The sequence below is a fragment of the Mobula birostris genome, chromosome 29, assembly GCF_030028105.1.
Source record: "Mobula birostris isolate sMobBir1 chromosome 29, sMobBir1.hap1, whole genome shotgun sequence".
Classification (NCBI taxonomy): Eukaryota; Metazoa; Chordata; class Chondrichthyes; order Myliobatiformes; family Myliobatidae; genus Mobula; species Mobula birostris.
This window is the reverse complement of record NC_092398.1, coordinates 23,180,540-23,203,631: the sequence shown is the minus strand read 5'-3', so window position 1 is coordinate 23,203,631 and position 23,092 is coordinate 23,180,540. Positions and strand designations below refer to the sequence as shown.

General features: G+C 51.2%; 1 protein-coding gene across 4 annotated transcripts in view; it reads right to left on the bottom strand.

The window, feature by feature from the left end:
• LOC140190317 (coiled-coil domain-containing protein 120-like) overlaps positions 1–21,343 on the bottom strand; it is a 32,124-nt gene extending 10,781 nt beyond the window's left edge. Inside the window, exons 1-7 of one of the 4 annotated variants that reach the window (XR_011883583.1) lie at positions 21,124–21,343; positions 9,299–9,421; positions 8,876–8,962; positions 7,859–7,992; positions 5,125–5,244; positions 4,144–4,324; positions 3,183–3,294 (exon numbers count right to left, since the gene is read on the bottom strand). Coding sequence is in view for 1 of the 4 variants with exons in the window: in XM_072246943.1 (XP_072103044.1) it covers positions 3,183–3,294; positions 4,144–4,324; positions 5,125–5,244; positions 7,859–7,992; positions 8,876–8,930 (602 nt within the window). In the remaining 3 variants the exon portion in view is untranslated. Of the gene's footprint in view, positions 1–3,182; positions 3,295–4,143; positions 4,325–5,124; positions 5,245–7,858; positions 7,993–8,875; positions 8,966–9,298; positions 9,422–20,661; positions 20,863–21,123 lie in introns of those variants that run through there. The other 3 variants (XR_011883581.1, XR_011883582.1, XM_072246943.1) reach the window with 3 other exon arrangements.
• Positions 21,344–23,092: the final 1,749 nt, after the last annotated feature.

The following is a 23,092-nucleotide window of genomic DNA, read 5'->3' as shown; positions in this document are numbered from 1 at the left end:
ATTTCTTTACTAAGCGTATAGTCAAAGTAAGAATTATAAAGATTAATCATTTAATTGCATATTGTGTACTGTTTGTTATTTGGGGGTACTGATTTGTAACAGGGGGCACATCACGCAGCGTCCACCCAAACGAGATTTCTTAAGTGTGGCCAGGCCGGGGGGCTAACATCCCCTATATTAAGCCACTAGCCGGAGTGAGCGTTACACATGGGTTGTCTTTGGGGACAGTGTCATCAGTTGCAAAGGCATTGCTGTGACAGCAGGAACTTATAAGATATTCTGCATGCCCCATTCCACCCTCACTGACTTCTATCAGTGCACCGCAGCAAGCATTCCATCCAGTTGCATTACGGCTCGGCACGACAACTGCTGTGCCCGAGACCGCAAGGAACCACAGAAAGTCGTGGACACATCACGGAAACCAGCCTCCCCTCTGTGGAGTCCGTCTACACTTCCCTCTGCCTCAGTAAAGCAGCCAGCATAATCTAAGACCCCACTCACCCTGGACATTCAGAATCAGGTTTAATATCATGGGCATATGTCGTGAAATTTGTTGTTTTTGTGGCAGCAGTACAATGCAATACATAACAATAAAACCTGTGAATTTTTTTTATAAGCATTCGTTAGTCTCATGAGACCATGGATTTGCATCTTGGAAAGTTTCCAGGGCGCAGGCCTGGGCAAGGTTGTATGGAATGTGGGCAGTTGCCATGCTGCAAGTCTCCCCTCTCCACAGCACTGATGTTGTCCAAGGGAAGGGCATTAGGACCAATACAGCTTGGCACCGGTGTCGTCGCAGAGCAATGCGTGGTTAAGTGCCTTGCTCAAGGACACACACGCTGCCTCAGCCAAGGCTCGAACTAGCGACCTTTAAATCACTAGACGAATGCCTTAACCACTTGTGAATTACAGTGAATATATAAATATATCACTGTTAAATTAAATAAGTGATGCAAAGAAGTAGTGAGGTAGTCTCCATGGGTTCATTTTCCATTCTGAAATCGGATGGCAGAGGGGAGGAAGCTGTTCCTGAATCGTTGAGTGTGTGCCTTCAGGCTCCTGTACCTCCTCCCTGATGGTAGCAATGAGGAGAGGGCAGGTCCTGGGCAGTGGGGTCCTTAATGATGGACGCTGCCCTTTTGAGGCATCACTCCTTGAGGATTACACACAAAAACTGCTGGTGAACGCAGCTGGCCAGGCAGCATCTATAGGAAGAGGTACAGTCGACGTTTCGGACCGAGTCCCTTCCAAATCCTTCTTGAGGATTGCCTGGATTCTATAGAGATCCATGGTGGAGCTGACTGAGTTCACAATTTTCCGCAATGCCACTGCCCCCCCACACTCTCTCTTATTCCCCCCTCCCATCGGGCAGCAGATACAAAAGCCTGAAAGCACGTCCCACCAGGGTCAGGGGCAGCTTGCATCAGACTTCTGAGCAGACCTCTGTATGATAAGATGGACTGTTGGCCTTGCAATCATTATGATCTTGCACCTTTCTCTGTAACTGTGACTCTTTATTCTGCACTCTGTTATTATTTTACCTTGTTCTACCTCAATGCACTGTGCAATGATCTGATCTGTATAAACAGTATGCAAGACGAGATTTTCACTATCTCGGCACACGTGACAATAACAAACCTATTCCAATGATGACTAGACTTGTAGTTGTATAATAGGTGATAACGATTTAATCTATATCCATACACTATGTGAGGAAATGGATAACAGGTCCCCTTATCTAAGAAAGGATGTGCTGGTTTTGGAGAGGGTCCAGAGGAGATTCACAATAATGATCCCAGGAATGAAAGGGTTGACGTATGAGGAGAGAGTGATGGCTCTGGGCCTGTACTTGCCCGAATTTAGAAGAATGAGGGGGCCTCTCAGTGGAACATATCAAATATTGAAAAGTCTGGATAGAGTGGATGTGGAGAGGACTTCACACAGCTTCCCTTGCCTCCTCATTGAAATATTCCCACAACCAATGGACTTCTAAAGAATCTTCATCTCATGTTCTCGATATTTATTGCTATTTATTTATATTTACATACACACAGTTTATTGTCTTCTGCGCCCTGCTTGAATGCCCCAGTTAGGCAGTCTTTCATTGATCCTGTTATGATTAGCAATCAATCAATTTATTGAGTATGCCCACAAGAAAATAAATCTTAGGATTGTATATATGTACTTTGAAAATTAAATTTACTTTGAAATTTGAGAGGATGTTTCCTATAGTGGGGAAGTCTAGGACCGGGGGAGAGGGCACAGCCTCAGAATAGAAGGACCTCCCTGAAGAACACAACCGAGGAGGAACTTCTTGGGCCAGAGGGTGGTGAGTCTGTGGAATTCACTGTCACAGATGGTTGTGGAGGCGAAGTCTTTTGGTTGAGAGTGACAATAAATCAGTCATGACGGAATGGCGGGGTACAGATAGGGTAAATGCAAGCAGGCCTTTTCCACAGGCTCTGTGAGACTAGAACCAGAGCTCATGGGTTGAGGGTGAGAGGTGAAACATTTAATGGGAACCTGCTCGCTCAAGAGGCTGGTGCGATTGTGGAACGAGCTGCCAGTGGAGTTGGTGGATGCAGGTTCGACTTCAACACTTAACAGATGTTTGGACAGGTACCTGGATCGGAGAGATATGGTCCAGGCGTGGATAGATGGGATGAGGCAGTAAGACGGGTCAGCATGGACTAGATGGGCTGAAGGGCCTGGGCTTTGGTGCTCTCTGACAATGGGTGGCCCTGAAACCTCCTAGCTCTCACCTTAAACAGGCGTCTCTCTCTCTCTCTGTTTCAGATACCCCTCCCTATGATGGGAAAGAGGTCATCAATCTCCACCCTCTCAATATCTCTGAGAATCTTATGTACCTCCAATTTTGGGGATGGGGGTGGGGAACCACCCCTCAGCCTCCTTCATTCCAGGGAAAACAATCCCAGCCTGTCCAGCCTCTCCTTATAACTCAATCCCTCCAGTCCCAGGAACATCCTGGTGAATCTTTCTTGCCCCCTCTCCAGCTTAATGACATCCTTCCTATAGCTGGGTGACCAGAACTGCACACAATACTCCGAGTGCGGTCTCACTGACGTCTTGTACAGGTTTAACGGGACGTCCCAATACTCCAAGTGTTTTGTGAGAACCCAGAAACCCCGTTGCTTTAGTGTATAGAGGGCCCACCACCATACCGTACAGGACTGGCGTAGGAATTCCGTCTGCCTCGCGCCTGGTGGTAGATGTCGGTCGGCAGCAAAGTCCAGCCGTCTCCTCGGCCAATGGTCTGCCCGTTTCCCCGCATGTCTATACGGAAAGGGTCACAGAGGTCAGCAGGCAGAGAGCTCTCGAATGCAAGCAGTAAGGGTCAGACACAGGGTGAAGCTCCCTCCACACCGTCCCATCACACACTCCTAAGGACAGATACAGAGTGAAGTTCCCTCCACACCGTCCCATCACACACTCTCTGGGGTCAGACACAGAGTGAAACTCCCTCCACACCGTCCCATCACACACTCCCGGGGTCAGACACAGAGTGAATCTCCCTCCACACCGTCCCAGCACACACTCCCAGGGTCAGACACAGAGTGAAACTCCCTCCACACCGTCCCAGCACACACTCCTGGGGTCAGACACAGAGTGAAACTCCCTCCACACCGTCCCATCACACACTCCCGGGGTCAGACACAGAGTGAATCTCCCTCCACACCGTCCCAGCACACACTCCCAGGGTCAGACACAGAGTGAAACTCCCTCCACACCGTCCCAGCACACACTCCTGGGGTCAGACACAGAGTGAAACTCCCTCCACACCGTCCCATCACACACTCCCGGGGTCAGACACAGAGTGAAACTCCCTCCACACCGTCCCATCACACACTCCCGGGGTCAGACACAGAGTGAAGCTCCCTCCACACCGTCCCATCACACACTCCCGGGGTCAGACACAGAGTGAAGCTCCCTCCACACCGTCCCATCACACACTCCCGGCGTGAGACACAGAGTGAAGCTCCCCCCACACCGTCCCATCACACACTCCCGGGGTCAGACACAGAGTGAAGCTCCCTCCACACCGTCCCATCACACACTCCTGGGGTCAGACAAACCGTGAAACTCCCTCCACACCCTCTGTCAGTAAACCCTTTCCTCCAATACCTCCAGACGCAGACGATGGGCCAAACTCCACGGCAGGATCGCCAAGCCGGAGTTGCAGGCTGCGTCCGTACCTCCGCATCCATCGGCCTCGCATCCCATCGGCGCTCACGCCCAGTCCCTGCGCTGACACAGCAGCCCGCTGCTGCATCTCGAACCGCCGCTCCAGCTCCCTCAGGCGAGCCTGCAGAGAGGGGATACATGCAAGGCGGAACCTCAGACTCTCCCAGTACCCATAACCCGCCAAACCCCTGGATTAGATCCCAGCCTGGAACCCACTCCTGGGGATCTATTATTCTATATATAAACCTCCCTGAACCCCTGGATTAGATCCCAGCCTGGAACCCACTCCTGGGGATCTATTATTCTATATATAAACCTCCCTGAACCCCTAGATTAGATCCCAGCCTGTAACCCAATCCCAGTGATCTATTATTCTATATATAAACCTCTCTGAACCCCTGGATTAGATCCCAGCCTGGAACCCACTCCTGGGGATCTGTTATTCTATATATAAAACCCCAAACCCCAGGATTTGATCCCAGCCTGTAACCCATTCCCAGATATGTTATTCTATATATAAACCTCCTGAACCCCTGGATTAGATCCCAGCCTGGAACCCACTCCTGGGGATCTGTTATTCTTTATATAAACCCCCGAATCCCTGGATTAGATCCCTGCCTGTACCCACTCCTGGGGATCTGTTATTCTTTTAATAAACCCCCGAATCCCTGGATCAGATCCCAGCCTGTAACCCACTCCTGGGGATCTGTTATTCTATATATAAACCCCCGAATCCCTGGATCAGATCCCAGCCTGTAACCCACTCCTGGGGATCTGTTATTCTATATATAAACCCCCAAATCCCTGGATTAGATCCCTGCCTGTACCCACTCCTGGGGGTCTGTTATTCTATACATAAACTCCAGAATCCCTGGATTAGATCAGATTCCAGGCTCCACGCTTTCCCAGGATGCCACTTACCCCTCCCCACTGAGCACTCGGTTCCGAAGCTCGGTACACCCCTCCCGAACGACGAATCACCAATGGCGGTTTCTCCCCAGGTTCCAGCGGGTACTCCATGGGCAATCGGCCGGTCAGCTCCTGGAGCAAGAGAGAGGAGGGCACCAGGGAAGGGGTCAGGAGATGCGCGGAGACCCGGCACGGTGCTGGCGGTCGCTTGGTACGGGGATAGGGTGCAGACGCCGCACATGGGCAATGGGGCAGGGTCAGGATCGCACCCGGATGGTTGTACCCTCTGTGCCGCTGGTGAGCTCAGAGTACAGAAACAGGCCATTCGGTCCAATTGCTCAGTGCCAACCAAGATGCCCATTTAAGCCAGTCCATTTGCTCATGTTTGATGTATATCCCTCTGAATCACTATGGGCAATACACCCATTCGAGTGCTTTTTAAATGTGTTAATCTACAGTACTGTGCAAAAGTCTTATGCACATGTACATAGCTAGCGTGCCCAAGACATTTGCACAGTACTGTATTTGCCGATGTGGAGCGGAGAGCGAGTTTGTAGATCTGGCGGAAGCAAAGGATGATGAGGATGACGGGTGGGGGGTGTAGGACAGAAAAGGAGTGCTGGGGTGGAGGGGAGGGGTGTGCATACACACCCAGCCCTGAGACACCGGGCAAGATAATTTGATTCCAAGCTATTGGTTTATTGATCATTACAGAGTGCCTCTCTGGTGCTTCCCGCTCCCTCCCCTTTCCCCAACCGTGACGAAATGGTGAAAAGCCTTGATAAAGTGGATGTGGAGAGGATGTTTCCCATGGTGGGAGAGTCTAATAACAGAGGACACAGCCCCAGAATAGAGGGGCGTCATTTTGGAACAGAGAATTTCTTTAGCCAGAGAGTGGTGAATCTGTAGAATTCTTTGCCACAGGCAGCTGTGGGGGCCAAGTCTTTGCGTATATTTAAGGCAGAGGCTGATAGATCCTTTGAATGGTCAGGGCATGAAGGGATACGGGGAGAAGGCAGGAGATTGGGGCTGAGAGGAAAATTGGATCACCCATGATGAAATAGGCCAAATGGCCAAATTCTGCTCCTGTATCTTATATTCTTACAGTTGCCCCTCTCCCTGTCCCCTTCCCACTCTCAGTCCACAATAGAGACCCAGATCAGAATCAGGTTTATCATCACTCACATATGACACCTTTCTATTCTGAGGCTGTGCCCGCTAGTCGTAGACTCTCCCATCGATAGGTTTCAATGAGATCCCCGTGAAGTTCAAGAAAAAATAAAACAGCACTGGGGAACGAAACAAAACTGAGGACAGATAAATCCCCAGGACCAGACACTGAGGCTTCATAAGGCATTGCTCAGACTGCACTTGGAGAATCGTTAGCAGTTTTGGGCCCCTTATCCAAGAAAGGATGCGCTGGCACTGGAGAGGGTCCAGAGGAGGTTCACAAGAATGTTTCTGGGAATGACAGGATTAGTGCGTGAAGATTGTTTGATGGCTCTGGGCCTTTACTCACTGGAATTTAGAGGAATGAGAGGGGATCTCATTGAAACCTATTGAATATTGAAAGGTCTAGATAGAGTGGACATGGAGGGGATGGGAGAGTCTAGTACTAGAGGGCACAGCCTCAGAATAGAAAGGTGTCCATTTAGAATGGAGGTGAGGAGGAATTTCTTTAGCCAGAGGGTGGTGAATCTGTGGAATTCATTGCCACAGACGGCTGTGCAGGTTGAGTCAATGGATATGTTTAAAGTGGAAGTTGATAGGTCGGGACGTCAAAGGTTATGGGGAGAAGGCAGGAGAACGGGATAATAAATCAGCCTCGATGGAATGACAGAGCAGTCTCAGTGGGCCGAATGGCCTAATTCAGCTCCTATGTTTTATGTGAGATGGTCTAGGCATGTCTTCCAATATTCTGCAATGATCCGCACTGACTGGAAGGGGAAAAGTGTACCCGCTCCCCCCCCCCGACTGTCCCTGACAGTGTAAAGAACGAGGGATTAGTAGAGCACAGCTATCAAAAGGAAGGCATTAGATGTGGGTAATTTGGAGATAAACTACAGGAAATACTCAGCTGGGCAGGCGGCTGCTGTGGAGACAGAAGAACGGGCCCAGGTCAAACTACAGTCAGGGAAGTCTGCACAGTCAAGGAAGCAGGGAAAGGGAATTTGGTGAGTAATAATCAGACTGGGGGGAGGCAGAGCACAGTTGGGGCAGCGGGTAGAGTCACTGTCCTGGGGATCCGGAAACACAGGGTTGATCCCACACTCTGCTGTTTGTGATGTGCATGGGTTGGGTGGGGAGGGGGGATTTATTGTGGTGGGGGGAGGGGGGTTGATGAAGTGGGGTATGTGGGGAATGCGCAGGAGGGGGCGAGATGATGGTGGAACGTATGGACAAGAGTGATGCAGGTGAATAGGGTGGGGGGGAGAAGATGACGGGGAGCAGATAGACGATGTGGGGGGTAAGGTTGTGAATTACCTGGGTGGGGAGATGCCGGAGAATGTGGAAGGGAAATGATGGGGATTACCTGGGGAATGTGTGTTGTGGGGGGTAGATGATGGGGGAGGGAATGAAATTGGTTGGTTTGTGGGTGGGCAGGGGCTTGATGGGCTGAAGGGCCTGTTCTGAAATTGGACGGTTTGTGGTTCAGCAGGGGCTGTTCCAGCGACGCAGGAGGGGCTGGGCAGCGGAGGAGAGTAGAGGGGGCAGAGCCCTGACCCAGCCGACACCCCATACTCACAGCCTCCTGCAGACACAGAGCTCTCAGCTCCCCGATCTTCCTCCGCAGGCTGTCTTCCATATTCTGCCGCCGCAGCGCCAGCTCGATCCTCCGCTCCCCCTTCGCATGCCCCGCCTTGGTGTACCGCTGCAGTCCTGTGGGGTCAGTCAGGGGTGAGAGGTGATGGGGTGGGGGTCAAATACTGAAACAACCATCTGTCTAAACTCACTCCTGTCCAGTGTAATCGTCTCAATTTCTGGTCCAATACACTCCGGTCCGAACTTACTTTGCTCCGCTCCAGTTTAGTTGAGTCTCCAGTCCAATCGAGTGGACTCTGGCCCTGGTCCATCCAGAACGAACAGATCTGCTCTGGTCTGGTCTGAACTTAACTCAGTTGCTCTGGTCAGCCCAGCTCAGTCCTGTCCAAACAGATCTCAAAGCAACACACACACACACAAAATGCCGGAGGAACTCAGCAGGTCAGGCAGCATCTACAGAAATGAATAAACAGTTGACGTTTCAGATCAAGATGCTTCATCAGAGCTGAAAAAGGAAGGAGGAAGATGCCCGAGTAAGGGGAGAAGAAGGAAGATTAGCTAGACAGTAATAGGTGAAGCCAGGTGAGAGGGAAAGATAAAGGGCAGGAGAGGAAAGAATCTGATAGGAGAGGAGAGTGAACCATAGGAGAATGAGAACGAAGAGGGGACCCAGGGAAAGGTGATAGGCCGGTGAGGAGAAGAGACTAGAGGCCAGAGTGGGGAGTAGAAAGTGACTACAGTCTGATCGGAACATAATCCAGTCCGGTCCAAACTTAACTCAGTCTAGTGGAGTCTGGTCAGCCTCGCCTGATCTGTTTGGGAAGCTTTAGTCCAAATTGCACCCGCTCCTGCTGGGTTTAGTTCGGTCTGGTTCTGTGAAAAGCTGTCTGGTCCCTACATCCAATAACTGAATAGTCCATTCCCTGGAATGCCCCCAACCCCCGCCCCCACCCACCCCAGACCCATCCCGATGCACCCTCACGATCGTGGGTTCACCTACCAGGAGAGCCAAAGTCACCAGTTGCCATGGTCACCACTTGACCTTCGACCTCCATGCCTCCGGTGACGGGGAGGGGATTCGACCTTCCTGCTGGTGGGAGAAGGAAGAATTAATTCATGAGAAGGAGCAGAGGGTGAGGCACGGAGGGAGAGGCAGTGACACAAAACCCCATCCACTACGAGAGGGTGCGGTGGAACATAGTGGAGGGAGCTTCACTCTGTGTCTGACCCCGGGAGTGTGTGATGGGACAGTGTGGAGGGAGCTTCGCTCTGTTAACTCAAGAGTGTGTGATGGGACAGTGTGGAGGGAGTGTCGCTCTGTGTCTGACCCCGGGAGTGTGTGATGAAATGGTGCAGAGGGAGCTTCACTCTTTCTGACAGAGTTGACCCAAGTCAGTTTGAGTCCATACCTGGCTGTACTCACCTGCACAGGCTAGTCACTGTCATCAGTCATTGCTCCTATGACTGCCCTAGGACGGTTAGGACAACATTCTCCTCAGGCAGAACCTAAAATATTCACAGCGTTGACTAACAGGACTGTCTCACACTGAAGGCAAAAAAAGAATGGGATGAGTTGTTGCACAAAAAAAAATTATCAATCCAGTTTCTGTTCTGTGAGTTCAAGATAAATTATCATTCAACCATACACATGTATACAGCTAAATGAAATATCGTTCCTCTGGGACCAGTACATACATACAGTGCATATAGCTATGATCCAGCACACAGAGTCACAAAATAATATTAGCACAAGTCCTTGAATGGCATGGACTGAAGGTTGATGGTGTATGGGATGTTCCCTGGAGCCAGGTTTCCATAAGAGCAAACACGTAGCAGTTCCTCATCTCACTCTGGGAGGTAATACAACTAGTCTTCCAAGGAGCAAACACTGGAGAGCAGCACTGATGGGGGAGTCAGACTGCAGGGGCAAGCACAGATTCCAGTCTGCCTGTCGCACCTCGGTTCTCCCTCACACTGCCTCCTCCTCCTCTGCAATGAGTGACGCTGGTAACTTGGGATGAGGCAAGGTGGGGAGCCCAGGAAACTCATGTTCTGCCCCCGGGCAGTGGTGAATCTGTGGGACCTCTCTGTCGCACAGGGAACTGATGAGGAGGGAGCCCGGTATGTGGGATCCAACGTATAGGACAGCAAGAGGCTGCAATTGGCTGGAGACTAGGCCAGCTCTGATTGAATGAAGTTTAAAAGCTGTGATAACCTATCCATGGGAAAGACATCAATAAGATGGAAAGATTGCAGAGAAAAATTTATGAGGATGTTGCTAGAACTTGAGGACTTGAGTTATTAGAGAGAAAGATTGAATACATTCGGACTTTATTCCCTGGAACACGGGAGATTTGACAGGAATATATGAAATTATGAGGGGTATAGACAGTGGGCACGTGGCTAAGTGGTTAAGGCGTTCAACTAGTGATCTGAAGGACGTGAGTTCGAGCCCCAGCCAAGGCAGCGTGTTGTGTCCTTGAGCAAGGCACTTAATCACACATTGCTCTGCGACAACATTGGTGCCAAGCTGTATGGGTCCTAATGCCCTTCCCTTGGACAACATTGGTGTCGTGGAGAGGGGAGACTTGTAGCATGGGCAACTGCTGGTCTTCCATACAATCTTGCCCAGGCCTGCACCCTGGAGAGTGAAGACTTTCCAGGCGCAGATCCATGGTCTCGCAAGACTAACGGATGCCTTTATAGACAGGGTATATGCAAGCAGGCTTTTTTCTAGGTGAGGTTAGAACTAGAGGTCATGGGTGAAGGGTGAAATGTGAAATGTATTTAGGGGAACATGAGGGGAAACTTTCTTCACTCAGAGAGCAACATGTACGAAATGCTGGAGGAACTCAGCAGGCCAGGCAGCATCTAAGTGGCCTGCTGAGTTCCTCCACAAGTTCGTGTGCGTTGCTTGGATTTCCAGCATCTGCAGGTTTTCCCTTGTTTGTGATTCACTCAGAGGGTGGTGAGAGTGCCAGCAGAAGTGCTGGATGTGGGTCTGATTTTGATACTCAAGAGAAGTTTGGATAAGTACATGGATGGGAGGGGTATGGAGGACTCCGGTCCAGGTGCAGGTCAGAGGGACAAGGCAGAGTAACAGGTCAGCATGGACTCAATGGGCTGAAGGGCCTGTTTCTGTGCTGTAGTTCCCTTTGAGACTGGTTGGTTTGTGGCAGCAGTACAGAGCAAAGCTATAAAATTTATTCATTGATTTCTTTCTGTGACTTATAATGAATAAACAGTGCGGAAGAGAAATAGTGAGCTGGTGTTCAAAGACCGTTCGAAATCTGATGGCGGAGGGGAAGAAGCTGTTCCGAGAATGCTGACGGCATGTCCTTGGGCTCCTGTACCTCCTCCCTGATGGCAGAGACAAGAAGAGGCCATGTCCCGGATGGTGAGAGTCCTTCAAGATAGATGCTGCCTTCTTGTGTGACATCTTGGTTGTGGCCGTGATGGAGCTGGGTTAAGTCTGCAACCCTCTGCAGTCTCTTCTGATCCTGTGCATTGCAGCCTCCATACTAGATGGTGACACAAACAGTTAGAATGATCTCCACCATACATCTATAGAAAGTTGCCAGAGTTTTCGGTGAAATCTGCTCAAACTCCTAATGAAGTAGAGCTGCTGGCATTCCTTCTTTGTGATTCCATCGACGTGCTGGGCCCAGGGAAGGTCCTCTGAGATTTCGAAAGCACTTCTGACAACCTCGGTGAGGACTGGAGTGTGTTCTCCCGAAGTCCCCTTCCAGAAGTCCAAAATGTCCCAACACCCCCTTGCAGAAGTCCACAACCTCACTCAGGTTGTTGTTGTGACATCCCTCAACCAGCTGATCCATCACGCTCCTATACGCCTCGTCTCTATCTGAGATTCCATCAACAGTGGTACACGAGATCGCAACGGAGGGTTGTAGACTCAGCAGCTCCATCACGGGCACAACCCTCCTCAACCAAAGAACATTATCAAGGTACATATGTAGTGTACAACCCTGAGATTCGTCTTTTCATGGAGACGCCCCATCTCCAGTCTTCCTGGCCTGCAACATTGTGGAACCTTCTCAGAGAGAGCAAAGTCCCAGATCACATGATCAGTTCAAAAACACACCAACAAGGTCATCCTCAAAGGACAGTGTCTCAAGAAAGTGACATCCAGCATTAAGGACTCTCACCGCCTGGAATATGCCTCTCTGATTACTACCATCGGGAAGATGCATACCATCAGGGAAGATGCATAACCATCAGGGAAGATGCATACCATCAAGGAAGGTGCATACCATCAGGAAGATATTCCTCAAGATTTTAGGAACATCTCCTTTCCCACCCCACCATCAGGTTTCCAAACAGTTCATGAACCCATCAACACCACCTCACCATTCCTCTCTTATTTATTTTTCAAAGTATATCTATTATCAATGTGCAGGTATGTCACCATATACAACTCTGAGATTCATTTTCTAGTGGGCAGACCCAATAAGTACAATAATCATAATAGAATCAACAAAATACCACACCAATTTGGGCATTCAACCAGATGGCAGAAGACAACAAACTGTAAAAACAAAAAGAAAGAAATAATAATAATGATAAAAAATAAGCAATAAATATTGAAAATTTGAGATGAAGGGTCCTTGAAAGTGGGTCCACAGGTTGTGGGAACATTTCAACGATGGGGCAAGTGAAGGTGAGTGAAGTTATCCTCTTTGGTTCAAGAGCCTGATGGTTGAGGGGTAATAAGCGGTCTTGAACCTGATGGTACGAGTCCTGACGCTCCTGCACCTCCTTCTTGATGTTTGAGAGGTTATAGCTGTTCCTGAACCTGGTGGTGCGAGTCCTGAGGGTTGTGCACCTTCTTCCTGATGGTAGCAGTGAGAAGAGATCAAGACCTGGCCGGTCGGGGTCCCTGATAATGGATGGTGCTTTCTTGTGACAGCGTCCCATGTAGAGGTGCTCAATGGTGGGGAGGGCTTTACCCATGATGGAGTGGGCTATATCTACCATTTTATGCAGGATTTTCTATTCAAGGGGCATTGGTGTGATGCAGCCAGTAAATATACTGTTCTCTCTTTTAAAACTTAGAGTAATTCTTATGTCTTTGCATGGAACAGCTTCCGCAAAACAACAGATATCACATCATCTAAGCCTCGTTATAATAAACCTGATTCGTTAGCTCCAGTTCCCTCCCACCAGATGCTGCCTGACCTGCCGAGAACCTGTGGCAGTTTTTCCCAATCGGACACCTCCGCTAAATGAGGAGGAGTCGTGGCTTAGCCACTGAGACAGGTTCGTCTCCCCTCTGCCCCCACTCCCAAGAGCCTGCCCTGAGAGTAGGGCGGGAAGAGCAGGTCAGGGGTTAATCGCAGCACGTTATCGTGAGACATAGGTCCTTTGGCCCATCTTATCTGTGCTACCAACCATCAGTTAACACTGATCTCAATTCATTGGAATACAAAACATGGAAATACACAGAACAGGATTTCCTCAAACATTTAATGAACCACATTGTGCAGAACTAATGGAAACACTAATTAAATGTTTAACTAAATCAGTCTCTTGCTGCCTACACAATCTCCACCTCACCCCCATTCCCTGCACGTTCATGTATCTAACTGCTTCTTAAACACCTCTATCGTATCTGCATCCAGCTCCAGCTCTGGAAGGACATTCCAGGCACCCGCCACTATGTTATATAAAAAAAGCTTGCCACACACATCTCAGATCATAGTGCAGCAGTTAGCACAATGCTTTACAGTACAGGCGACACAGATTCAATTTCCACCGCTGCTTGTATGTTCTCCACCTGACGACATGGGTTTCTTCCAGGTGAATCGGTTTCCTCCCACAGTCCAAAGATGTACCAGTTGGTAGGTTAATTGGTCTTTGTAAATTGTCCCGTGATCAGTCTAGGATTAATTCAGGGGTTTGCTGGATGGTGCAGCTCGAAAGGCCGGAATGGTCTACTCATTACTGCCCTCAGGTATTAGACGTTTCCACCCTGGGTGAAAAAATACCGGCTCCCTACTCTACCTACACCTCATGTAATTTTATAAACCTCCCTCAAGTCTCTCCTCAGCCTCAAACACTCCAGAGAAAACAACCCAAGTTTGTCCAGTCTCTCCTTATATCATGCTCTCTAGTCCACGCAGCACCCTGCTGAACCTCTTCTGCAACCTCTCCAAAGCCCCCACACCCTTCCCAGAATCTAATGCAGATCAAGTATCACAATTAAAGACACACTCACCCTGAGCATTCTCTCCTCCCCCAGAGGGCAGAAACTTTAACGTATGGAACATCATTACTGTTTTACCTGAGATGCCAAGGTAACGTAGTGTTTAGCAGAATGCTTTACGGTACTGGAGTCCAACCAGGGTTCAATTCCCGCCACTGTCACTCAACGTCAATAAGACCAAGGAACTGATTGTGGACTTCAGAAAGGGTAAGATGAGGGAACACACACCGGTCCTCATCGAGGGATCAGAAGAGGAGAGGATGAGCAATTTCAAGTTCCTGGGTGTCAACATCTCTGAGGATCTATCATGGACAATTACAAAGAAGGCACAACAGTGGCTATATTTCACCGGGAGTTTGAGGGGCTTTGAATTTCCAGCATCTGTCAAAATTTGCACCTGGTGGGGTTTAAACTAGAGTGGCTGGGAGATGGGAACCAGAGTGCAAGAGAGGTTGTGGAGGCAGATGTTGGTAAGACCTCAGACGAAGTCAGGAATCAAAAGGTTGAGCATGGTGTGACTAGTGTCCTGAGATGTGTATATTTCAATGCAAGTATCGTAGGAAGGGCAGATGAGCTCAGGGCATGAATAACACCAGGAATTATGATATTACAGCCATTAGTGAGACTTGGTTGCAGGAGGGGCAAGACGGGCAAGACTGGCAAGACTGGCAAGACTGGCAGCTCAATATTCCGGGGTTCCGTTGCTTTAGACGCAACAGAATGGGAGGGATTGTGGGAGAGGGGGTGTTCCTAGTCAGGGAAAAGGTCACAGCAGTGCTCAGTCAGGACAGACTGGAGAACTGGTCTCGTCAGGCTTTACAGGTGGAACTGAGGAATAAGAAAGGTATGACCACATTAATGGGGCTATGTTACAGGCCACCAAATGGTCCGCGGAAATAAGGAGAACAAATCAGACTGTTGCAAGGAACATAAACTTATTATAGTAGGTGATTTTAACTTTCCACATATTGACTGGGACTCCCATATTGTAAAAGGACTAGACGGGATAGAGTTTGTCAAATGTATTCAGGAAAGTTTCCTTCATCAGTACATAGACGTCCCAATGAGAGTGTCTGATACTTGATCTGCTATTGGGGAATGAGACAGGGCAGGTGACACAAGTTTGTGTAGGGGAACACTTTGCATCTAGTGATCACAATGCCATCAGTTTCAAAGTAAATATGCAACGAGACAGGTCTGGTCTGCGAGTTGAGGTGCTATATTGGAGAAAGGCCAATTTTGATGGTATCAGAAATCATCTGGTAAGTGTGGATTGGGACAGACTGTTTTCTGGCAAAGGTGTGCGTGCTAAGTGGGAGGCCTTCAAAAGTGAAACTTTGAGAGTACAAAGCTTGTATGTGCCTGTCAGAATAAAAGGAAAAGATAATAAGTGCAGGGAATCCTGGTTTTCAAGAGATATTGAGACCCTGGTTAAGAGAAGAAAAAGGAGGTGCATGTACTTATGGAGTACAAGAAATGCAAACGAACACTTACAAAAGAATCAGGAGGACTAAAAGAAAGCATGAGGTTACCGTAGCAGACAAGATGAATGAGAACCCTAAAGTATTCTACTGCAATGTTAAGACCAAAAGGACTGTAAGGGACAAAATTGGTCCTCTGAAAGATCAGAATGTGTGGAGACAAAAGAGATGGGGGGAGATCTTAAATTTTTATTTTGCATCTGTATTTACGCAGGAGACTAACACAGTGTCTATAAAAGTGACTATCTGGACGATCTGGACAACCGGATCAGCAGATTTGCAGATGACACCAAGACTGGGAGTGTAGTAGACAGTGAGAAAGGCTATCATGGCTTGCAGAGGGCAAGTCTTACACAGTGAACAGTCGGGCACTGAGGAGAGTGGTAGAACAAAGGGATCTGGGAATACAGGTCCATAATTCATTGAAAGTGGCATCTCAGGTAGATCGGGTTGTAAAGAAAGCTTCTGGCACATTTACGTTCACAACTCAAAGCATTGAATACAGCAGACGGGATGTAAACTGTATAAGACATTGGTGAGGCCTAATTTGGAGTATCGTGTGCAGTTTTGGTCATCTACCTACAGGAAAGATGTAAATAAGATTGAAATAGCACAGAGAAAACTTACAAGGGTATTGTCTGAGTTATGAGGAAAGATTGAATAGGTTTATTCCTTGGGATGTAGAAGATTGAGAGAAGATTTGATAGAGGTGTACAAAATTATGAGGGGTAAATGCAAACAGGCTTTTCTCACTGAGTTTGGGTGGGACAGCAACTAGAGGTCATGGGTGAAGGGTGAAAGGTGAGAAGTCTAAGGGGAGCATGGGGGGAAAATCAGAGGGTCTTGAGAACATGGGATGAGCTGCCAGCGCAGGTGGTGCATGCAAGCTCGATTTCAACTTTTAAGAGAAGTTTGGACAGGTACATGGATGGTAGGGGTATGGAGAACTATGATCCGGGTGCAGGTCGATGGGAGTAGGCTGTCTAAATAGTTCAGGATGAACTAGATGGGCCAAAGGGCCTATTCTGCACTTTACTCTGTGACTCAATGACTCTATTTCCAGCCTGGAGAAAAAATGCTGACTGTCTACTCTGTCTACACCTCACATAATTTTCTAAACGTCTGTAAGGTCTCTCCTCAGCCTCTGAAGCTCCAGAGAAACCAACCCAAGTTAGTCCAACCACTCCTTATAGCTCATAGCCTCTAATTCAGTCTGCATCTTGGTGAACTTTCTCAAAGCTCTCACACCCTTCTTGGAATATAAAGCAACCAGCACAAAGCTCACCACCATGAATATTCTCTCCTCCCCCATCAGGCAGAAACATTATTCCCGTTTTCCGGGGGTGGTATAGTAGCATAGTGGTTAGCACGAGGCTTTACACTACCAGAGACCAGGGTTCAATTCTCGCCACTGTCACTCAACGTCAGTATGACAAAGGAACTGATTGTCGACTTCAGAAAGGGCAAGACAAACCAGTCCTCATCGAGGGATCAGAAGTGGGGAAAGGGTGAGCAATTTTAAGTTCCTGGGTGTCAACATCTCTGAGGATCTATCCTGGGTCCAACATATCGATGCAGTTACAAAGAAGGCACGGCAGTGGCTGTATTTCATTGAAAGTTTGAGGAGGTTTGGTTTGTCACCAAAGATGCTCGCAAATTTCTACAGATGCACTGCGGAGAGCGTTCTAACTGGCTGCATCACCGTCTGGTATGGGGGGGCGGGTATAGAAAGTTGTGAACTCAGTCAGCTCCATCATGGGCACCAGCCTCCCCAGAATCCAGGACATTCTTCACAGGACAATGCCTCAGAAAGGCAACATCCATCATTGAGGGTCCCCATCACCCAGGACCTGCCCTCTTCTCATTGCTACCATCAGGAAGGAGGTACAGAAGCCTGAAGGCTCACACTCAACGATTCAGCAACAGCTTCTTCCCCTCTGCCATCCGATGTCTGAACGGACATTGAACCCACGAACACTACCTCACTACTTTTTCTTCCTCTTTTTGAACTACTTATTTAAGTTTTAAAAATATAGAAATAATTCTTACTGTAATTCACAGTTTATATTATTATGCATTGCAATGTAGTGCGGCCACATAACAACAAATTTCAGAACATATGCCAGTGATACCAAACCTGATTCTCATTCTGCCTGTAAGGAGTTTGTACGTTCTCCCCGTGACTGTGGGGGTTTCCTCTGGGTGCTCTGGTTTCCTCCCACAGTCCAAAGGCGGACTGGTTGGTGGGTTAATTGGCCATTGTAAATTGTCCCATAATTAGGCTAGAACCCCAGCCGAGGCAATGTGTTGTGTCCTTAAGCAAGGCACTTAATCACACATTGCTCTGCGACGACACCGGTGCCAAGCTGTATGGGTCCTAATGCCCTTCCCTTGGACAATATCGGTGGCGTGGAGAGGGGAGACTTGCAGCATGGGCAACTGCCGTTCTTCTTTACAACCTTGCCCAGGCCCATGCCCTGGAGAGTGAAGACTTTCCAGACGCAGATCCATGGTCTCGCAAGACTAATGGATGCCTTTTTTAGGCTAGAGTTAAATCAGGGCTGGAAGGGTCTGTTACACACTGTATGTCAATCAATAAATTCCTCACTGTACTGTGTAATGGAGCAGAATTAGGCCATTCAACCCATTCAATCATGACTGATTTACTATCCCTCTCAACCATATTTTCCCTGTAACCTTTCACGCCTTTACTAATCAAGAACCTATCAACCTCCACTTTAAATACGCCCTATGGCCGTCTGTGGCAATAAATTCAATGTCCTCTGGCTATAGAAATTCATCCTCATCTCTGTTCTAAAGGGACGCCCCTCTATTCCGAGGCTGTGCCCTCTGGTCCTAGACTCTCCCACTATCGGAAACATCCTCTCCACATTTCGGCAAGCATGCGATACATCTTCACTTCCCTTTTCCTGACACAATCCTGTTAACTCCCCCCAGGATTCTCTCCCTCTCTGCTCGCACACACAGGCGGAGGTGGAGAAGATTCATCTTTTGACCCCGTACGTTCGTTGGGATGTGCAGAGGGAACTGGAGCGACCAAGCAAAAGGGACAGGAATTATTCCCCAAACAAAATCAGGAATCCACTGCCCCAGTGGCCAAGAGGGAAGCTGGTTTTCCTGGGAATGTCAGCCTGTGCTCCGTGGAGGAGGGAGGCTCGGAGAGGTCCCAAACTGGGAGCAGGGGGGTGGGGACGGTCCCAAGCACGGACGGATTACCAGGAATCCGCAGGCTGTTCGCCAGAGTTTATCTGGAACGTCCCAGACAGAACTTCCCAACACCTGCACAGGATAGAGAGCAGGAAGGGGATGTGCGTCTGACCCACAGCTGTTGCTAGGCGACCGGTTATGGGCCCTGGGAAACAGACCGGAGAAAACCGGCCTCCCATCCCACAACATGGATCAGTGACAATGCACAGATCCAACCCCCGCTCACGGTATAAAATGTTCGGGGAGAAGGAGATGGCTGTCACTGATGAGAGTGGGGACACAGGGCTCTGGGGTTGAGGGGTCACTGAGGGATGGTGTGAGGGAGCTGGATTAACGTCCCTGGGGATACAGCCAGTAACACAGGGCGCTGGGGGGAGAAGGTCGCTGACAGACAATGTGAGGGAGATGGATTAATGTCAGTGGAGATACAGTCAGTGACACAGGGTCCAGGGGGGTTGGGGGGTCACTGAGGGACGGTTGTGAAGGAGCTGGATTAATGTCAGTGGGGATACAGTCAGTGACACAGGGCGCAGGGGGAGAGGGGTCACTTAGAGACAGTGTGAGGGAGCTGGATTAATGTCAGTGGGGATACAGTCAGTGACACAGGGTCCAGGGGGGTTGGGGGGTCACGGAGGGTCAGTGTGAGGGAGCTGGATTAACGTCGGTGGGGATACAGTCAGTGACACAGGGTCCAGGGGGTTGGGGGGGGGGTCACTGAAGGACGGTGTGAGGGAGCTGGATTAATGTCAGTGGGGATACAGTCAGTGACACAGGACGCTGGGGTTGAGGGGTCAATGAGGGACAGTGTGAGGGAGCTGGATTAATGTCAGTGGGGATACAGTCAGTGACACAGGGCTCAGGGGGAAAAAGAGTCACTGAGGGACAGTATGAGGGAGCTGGATTAATGTCAGATGGGATACAGTCAGTGACACAGGGTGCTGGGAAAGAGGGGTCACTGAAAGATGGTGTGAGGGAGCTGGATTAACGTCCCTGGGGATACAGCCAGTAACACAGGGCGCTGGGGGGAGAAGGTCGCTGACAGACAATGTGAGGGAGCTGGATTAATGTCAGTGGGGATACAGTCAGTGACACAGGGTCCAGGGGGGTTGAGGGGTCACTGAGGGACAGTGTGAGGGAGCTGGATTAATGTCAGTGGGGATACAGTCAGTGACACAGGGCGCAGGGGGAGAGGGGTCAATGAGGGACAGTGTGAGGGAGCTGGATTAACGTCGGTGGGGATAGAGTCCGTGACACAGGGTCCAGGGGGGTTGGGGGGGGTCACTGAGGGACGGTGTGAGGGAGCTGGATTAACGTCGTTGGGGATACAGTCAGTGACACAGGGCACTGGGGTTGAGGGGTCAATGAGGGACAGTGTGAGGGAGCTGGATTAATGTCAATGGGGATACAGTCAGTGACACAGGGTCCAGGGGGAGTGGGGTCACTTAGAGACAGTGTGAGGGAGCTGGATGAACGTCAGTGCGGATACAGTCTTTCTTCCACCCGACACACACTCGTTCAGTTTCTCTCCCGTTTTCGCCTACTCTCTCCCCCATTCCCCCGCTCATCTTCTCTTTCACACTCTCTTCCTCAACCGACACACTTTCTCTGTCTCTTTCACGCTCGCTCCATCGCTTCAATTCCTCCCTCTTTCTCTCACTCTTTCACATTACAACCTACCCCCCCCATATCTCTCTGTCCCTCCCTCCCTCCCAAACTCTCTCCCCTCTCCCTCCATCACACCCTCTTCCTCCCTCCCAGTCCCTTCCCCCTCCCTGTCTCTCCCTTCCTCCCTCGGTTCATCCCGGGCCGCTCTGAACCATGCCTCCGCTCCCCGGTCCCTTTTCCCAGCCTCACCTCTCCGCGGTGCTCGAACTAAAGCGGCTCCGATCGGCTCGGCTCCGGGACTGTAGGCGGGCAGGTGTCCGGGGGGGAGGATCCAGTCCCGTCCCGCGGGCCGGCGCCGGGGAGGAGCCCAACCTGTCCCGGACAGGGAGGGAGCGTCCGCGACTCCGGCAAACCTACCCCGTCCGCCAAGTCCCCTTCACCTTTCCTCCCCCTCCCCCTTCCCTATCTTCTTCCCTCTCTCCGCTTCCCAAACTCTTCCCCCGTCTCTCCTTCCTTCCCTTTCTCTCCCCCCGCCTCCTCTCTCTTTCAGCTTCACAAACTCTCCCCGTCTCTCTCTTCTTCCCTTTCTCTTCTCTTTCACTCACTCCTTCCCCCTCGTTATCTTTCCCTCTCTCCTCTCCGCTTCCCAAACTATTTCTTCCCCACACACTCCCGGTCTCTGTCCTCTCTCTTCCCTTCCCCCTCTCTCACCTCCACCTCCGAACTCAGCCCCCAACTCTGTGGGGTCCGGAGCGCAGAGCGACCTGTTCCGGCCCCCACTCCCCGCACGTCCCGTCCCTCCAGCCGGCAGCTCCGAGACTTCCTGGAGCTGTGGCCTGGATTCCGAGCATTCCTCATCGGGCAGGTTAAAGGTGGAGCCCGGCCCCGCAGCGGCCTGGGGGAGGGGTGAGGAGAGGAGGGGGAAGAGCAGTACGGGAAGAATCAGGAGGGAGGGGATGAGAGGGGGATGGGAGGGAGGGACATTGAGAGGGGGAGAGGAGGGGGAGGGAGGAAGGGAGGGGAGGGATAAGGGACAGGAGGGGAGGGGAGAGATGGGGAGGGGGAGGGGGAGGGGGAGGGGGAGGGGGAGGGGGAGGGGGAGGGGGAGGGGGAGGGGGGAGGGGAGGAGGAGGGGGGAGGGGAGGAGGAGGGGGGAGGGGAGGAGGAGGGGGGAGGGGAGGAGGGGGGAGGGGAGGAGGAGGGGGGAGGGGAGGAGGAGGGGGGAGGGGAGGAGGAGGGGGGAGGGGAGGAGGGGGGAGGGGAGGAGGAGGGGGGAAGGGGAGGAGGAGGGGGAGGGAGGAGGGGGAGGGAGGAGGGGGAGGGAGGAGGGGGAGGGAGAGGGAGGAGGGGGGGAGGGGGGGAGGGAGAGGGGAGGGGGGAGGGAGGAGGGGGAGGGGGGAGGGAGGAGGGGAGGGAGGAGGGGGAGGGGGGAGGAGGGGAGGGGGGAGGGGGGAAGGGGATGGGGGAAGGGGGGAAGGGGAGGAGGAGGGGGAAGGGGAGGAGGAGGGGGAAGGGGGGAAGGGGGGAAGGGGAGGAGGAGGGGAGGGGGGAAGGGGAGGAGGAGGGGGAGGGGGGGAAGGGGAGGAGGAGGGGGAGGGGGGAAGGGGAGGGGGGAAGGGGGGGAAGGGGAGGAGGGGGAAGGGGGGGAAGGGGAGGAGGGGGAGGGAGGGGGGAAGGGGAGGAGGGGGAGGGAGGGGGGAAGGGGAGGAGGGGGAGGGAGGAGGGGGAGGGGGAAGGGGAGGGGGAAGGGGAGGAGGAGGGGGGAGGGGGAAGGGGAGGAGGAAGGGGAGCGGGGAAGGGGAGGGGGGGAGGGGGAAGGGGAGGGGGGAGGGGGAAGGGGAGGAGGGGGAGGGGGGAAGGGGAGGAGGGGGGAGGGAAGGAGGGGGAAGGGGAGGGGGAGGGAAGGAGGGGGAAGGGGAGGAGGGGGGAGGGGAAGGAGGGGAGGGGGAAGAGGGGAGTGTGAGGGGGAGGGGGTGAGGGGACAGGGAGGGTGAGGGGAGGGTGATGGGTAGGAGGGAGGAGAGGGTTAAGGAAGTGGGAAAGTGGGAGGAGAGGAGAAAGAAAGGGGAAAGTGGGAGAGAGGGTGAGGAGGGATGGGAGAGGTGACATGAGGAGAGAGGGTGGGGTGCGATTGGCGAGGGAGAGAGTGGAGCCGCGAGGTCGGGATGGCGTTGGGGGAGCAGGAAGCGCGCTGCCCCTCCTTGGGGCTGGTGTGTGAGAGAATCTGCCGACATTGTTCAGTTTCTTCTTTGCCACGAGGGGGTGGGTAAGGGCTTCACTAGAGACATGCCAGGAGAATGGGGGCTGAGGAAAATAATCAGCATGATGGTACATAGAGTATGTAGATCTGATGGGCTGAATGGCTTAATTCTGCTCCTGTATCTTATGGTCTCCTGAGACTCGAGGTCCAACCTGGACATCAGGGCCTGGAAATAACCTGACCAATTACAGACCCAAACCTGGCCTAGGCCTAGGAGTTAGGCTTCATGGCCTGACAGTACCATCCTGATCAACTATCAAGCTCTGCCTTAAGTACATGCAGTGACGTAGCCTCCACAACTGTCTGTAACAACAAATTCCACAGATTCACTGACCTCTGGCTAAAGAAATTCCTCATCTCAGTTCTAAAGGGATATACTTTTATTCTGAGGCAGTGCCCTCTGGTCCCCACTATAGGAAA